This window comes from Hydra vulgaris, chromosome 10 (assembly GCF_038396675.1).
Source record: "Hydra vulgaris chromosome 10, alternate assembly HydraT2T_AEP".
Classification (NCBI taxonomy): domain Eukaryota; kingdom Metazoa; phylum Cnidaria; class Hydrozoa; order Anthoathecata; family Hydridae; genus Hydra; species Hydra vulgaris.
Window position 1 is genome coordinate 14,275,001 of NC_088929.1, and position 4,079 is coordinate 14,279,079.

Here is a 4,079-nt window from a genome sequence, read left to right on the forward strand (position 1 = left end):
ACACTGACTTGATCATGCATCATTAGTTTCAAATTTTATTTGTTTCTGTTCATAAACTTCAAATTAACATTTTGGTTTTCATTACAAAGCTCAAGCACAAGTTCTATGTACCATTCATCATTGTAAAAGCATGCCAAGTATTAACAAGGTTGAAAAGTTGAAGGATCTTTTTTTAGTTAACATTATTCAGCAAATGGGTCACAAATCATAGACTGTATCACTAGAGATTTTCTGTAAAAAAAATTCTATCTGGTATAAAACAGTAATAGCTTCTTGTGCCCTGGACTTTGCACATCCCTTTATATCATTCCTGGAGGTTAAAGTAAGTTTCATGGTTATTAATACCATTGTTTGAAAGATAAAGTATATTAATACCTCTGATGTCATTTTTGAGCCTATGTAAACAGTTCATATAGTGTGAGAATCTGTTCTGTAATTGTTGCTGCTTTTCTTTTTATAATTCCTTCTATTTCATCACATGTGTTATTTCATCACATGTGTTATTTCATCACGTGTTATTTCATTACATGTGTTATTTCATCACATGTGTTATTTCATCACATGTGTTATTTCATCACATGTGTTATTTCATCACATGTGTTATTTCATCACATATGTTATTTCATCACATGTGTTATTTCATCACATGTGTTATTTCATCACATGTGTTATTTCATCACATGGGTGTTTTTTTATGGGGCTAGCAAAGTAATAATGTTCAGCATTTATTTTGTGATCTTTTAGGTGATACATTAAGTTTATTAGACATTTAAAATTTTTGTTTCATGAAGAAGCACTGCCACTTAAGTATTTCATTTCATTGATTGTGGGTAGTTTGATGTAAAGTACAGCATCTTGCACTAGAAAACTATAGTTCTCTGCATAATCTATAAGAATAAGACAGGTGCGTTGATTTAATATTCATTTTTCCTCAAAATTCGTTTTGCATATCAGTTTTGTTAAGGTCCTCCTTAAGGTTTCCTTCCTTTTATTTTTTTTAAATCTACAGATGGAACTTTTCGTGATATTTGGAAGAAGGCTAATATAATGCATCTATTTAAACAAGTCTGTAGTTTGTTGAAATCAGCAAACTACAGACCTGTATCTCTGACGTCAATGCCTTGTAAAATATTAGAAAGAATAATTCCTGATAATACAATAAAGCATTTAATAACAAACAAGCTATTAGCAAAATAAAAACATTTTTCTGAAATGTAAGAGCTGCTCAACAAATTTACTAAAATATCATGAAATTTTAACTGACACATTAAACGGTTTTGCAATTTATGTTTTGTATACCGACTTCCGAAAAGCTTTCAACAGAGTATCGCACATAAAATTATGTGCAGAATTATAAAATTATGGTGTATCATTCTAGTATTGTTGGTATGCGTCTTGAATGGATTGAAAGAGTGGTAATGGGAAAATGCAAAAGAAAAATTGGGTTAATGTATTAGGTGTCTTAAATGTATTATGTATTAGGTGTTAATGTATTAGATGTCTATACGGACGGGTCACAAATAAATCTCCTTTTTCCCAAGAAAATGATCTTAAGCGAAAATGTTAAGAACATGATACAAAAATATAGAAACTTAAAAAGGCTTTGGTTACACTGCGTAAGAAAATATTGAATTGAAATGTAAAGAAACTGGATGCGATACGAGTTCAAATCTGGCTACCGCCAACTCAGCGCACAAGTATTACTTATTCTGTACGCAAAAGTGTTGGTCAATAACGGACGCTACTTTGGATTAGTATTTATGACTATTTATGGCTGTTTCTAAGCTAAGCCACCAACATCTTCGGATATAATAGCATTGTATATCAAAATATAGCATGAAATTCAAATAATAATAAAAAGAATGGAAGTCAAGAACAAATTACTGAATGCTCTTGACTTAAAATGGTTTCATTTTTGAACGTTTGATTTTGTTAAATCTTCATTTCAAACATTTAACTATTGATTTCTCATTGAACTTTTGTTATTGTCTAAATAGACTTGTTTGTATTTATTTTTGATTTAGTGCATTGCTCATTATTGAAAAGATTACCAATGCTATTTATTCCTTTGAGTTTAAATCATTTATTATATTATAAATTATACAATAATTTATTATACAATAAATCATTTTTTATATTATTTGTTTTTTTTTTTGTTTTTTTTTTTTCAAAGGCCGTTTTGTTAATATCAGCTTTGTTTTAAAATACTATATGATTGTACAAAGTATTTAATTATTTATTTTTATTTTCAAACAAATAAATAGTTTTCTATATAAAACAAAAATGTGTTGTTATCCAGATTTTTCCCGTAAAAGAATTTTGATCGTCTACTCCGGGGAGCAGACAATCAAATTTCTTTAGGGGGTAAAAATAGCCTGTCTGTAGGCTAATGGGGAAGTTTTGAAACTGAATTTGCGAGTTTAAATAATGGAAAGATTAGAGAAAAATTAGGATGACAGTGAATAACAGTGGCAACCCTGTTCAAACCATATTCATTTTGTAACAAAAAAAGTTTTTAACAATATTTTTTATGATGATTTTTAAGCGTTTATGTTTTTGTTTATTTTAAAAGGCATTAAATCTTTCTTTTTTTTTCACACTTGATCAGGCTTTTTAGATAGGGATATTCCTTGTGTCTCAAGGTGTTCGGAGAAAAAATATTCCATCATATATTTATCATATATATTTACCATATATAATACATTATTTTTTATGATGATACTTGACTCGTATATTTGAAAAAAGACGAGTTTTTTTTATTGTATATATTGTGTATTTATTTATTTATTTTTATCGTTTTTGCTTATCCTTTAAGTTTTTTCATTTTTATTTTAGAGTGTAATTATCGAGCCGATTTTACGAGTCTGCATTATTTTAAATATTTCAACATGAATACATTTCTTGTGATGCTAAATGTTGTTTGTTTTTTTTAATTTTATTTGTTTTTCATTCCTCTTTTTATTTCCTCTGTTTCTTGGTTTTAACTTGCATTTATTCAATGAATGACGTTGTGATTTATTTTTTTTGTTTTTCCAATTTTTTGCTATAAAAACAACCAAATAAATAATTCATGTCAACAAACCGTTTCTCCAGGGCCATCTTAACATTAGCAAACGCCCCGGGCACTGGTATGGCCAGAGCCCCCACCATGGGCGCCCGCAGATACTCATTCGGGGGAAAGGTTACTGATGCGAAATAGAATTTATATAATTATTACATATTAAAATAATTAACAGATCATTCTAAACATGAAACATAACTATCTTTTCAGGAAAAAAAGAGCATTTTGCGCTGTTTTTTTCCGGAAAATTCTTTAATGATAACATTATTTCTTTCCAAAAGGTCATTATCTATGCAATTAGCGAACGTTGATTTAGGTGCTTTCACTCAATTGCGTTACAAAGGACATTTTTTATTAGCTTAAGATTGTAAAATTTTTGAAAAATTAATCCTTTTATTACTTAAAAGCATGAAATTTTTAAAACAATTGTTTTAAAAATATGCTTGAGCAGAAAAATAACAATCTAGATATTTCTGATATATTATTAAGTATATACATAAGTTTTTACATAGATTTATGAACAGTGTGGGGAGGTAGATGTTTCTATATAATATTTTAAGAGTGTTAAGATTTCAGCTTATTTGAATTTTGTCAGGATTTATTAACTAAAATTACTGAGCTAGGGTAGAGCAGTGCTAGTTGGGCAATTAGTAATTATTTTTTTCAACAATAATCATTACTTTATATTTCAAAAGCAAATAATATTTACATGTCTCCAGTTTATACATGTACAACACACATATTTACAATACCTAAAAAAAGTAGAGTGCTGTTTTGCGCATGCGCGCTTGACAGTGGGTTAAGGGAGAAACCTCCTCTGATTTTAAAATCAATTTTTAGAGAAAAAAAATTTTCAGATCATTAGCATATATAAAAAAATAAGAAAAAAGTACCCAAAAAAAAAAATGGTAACATGTTGCTATGGAAACCATAAAAAATTACCAAAAAACAGCAAAAACAGGTTTCACGCCGGCCAATATTGTGGGCAGGGAGCAAAACAACCCAAGTTGAAATTTTT

The 4,079-nt window shown here is 28.6% G+C and overlaps 1 protein-coding gene across 1 annotated transcript in view; it reads left to right on the forward strand.

Annotated features, from left to right (window-relative positions):
- LOC100207611 (developmentally-regulated GTP-binding protein 1) overlaps window positions 1-2,914 on the forward strand; it is a 46,980-nt gene extending 44,066 nt beyond the window's left edge. Inside the window, exon 13 of the mRNA XM_065807308.1 lies at window positions 2,836-2,914. Within this exon, the coding sequence (XP_065663380.1) occupies window positions 2,836-2,842 (7 nt within the window). The 3' untranslated portion in view covers window positions 2,843-2,914. The remainder of the gene's footprint in view (window positions 1-2,835) is intronic.
- Window positions 2,915-4,079: the final 1,165 nt, after the last annotated feature.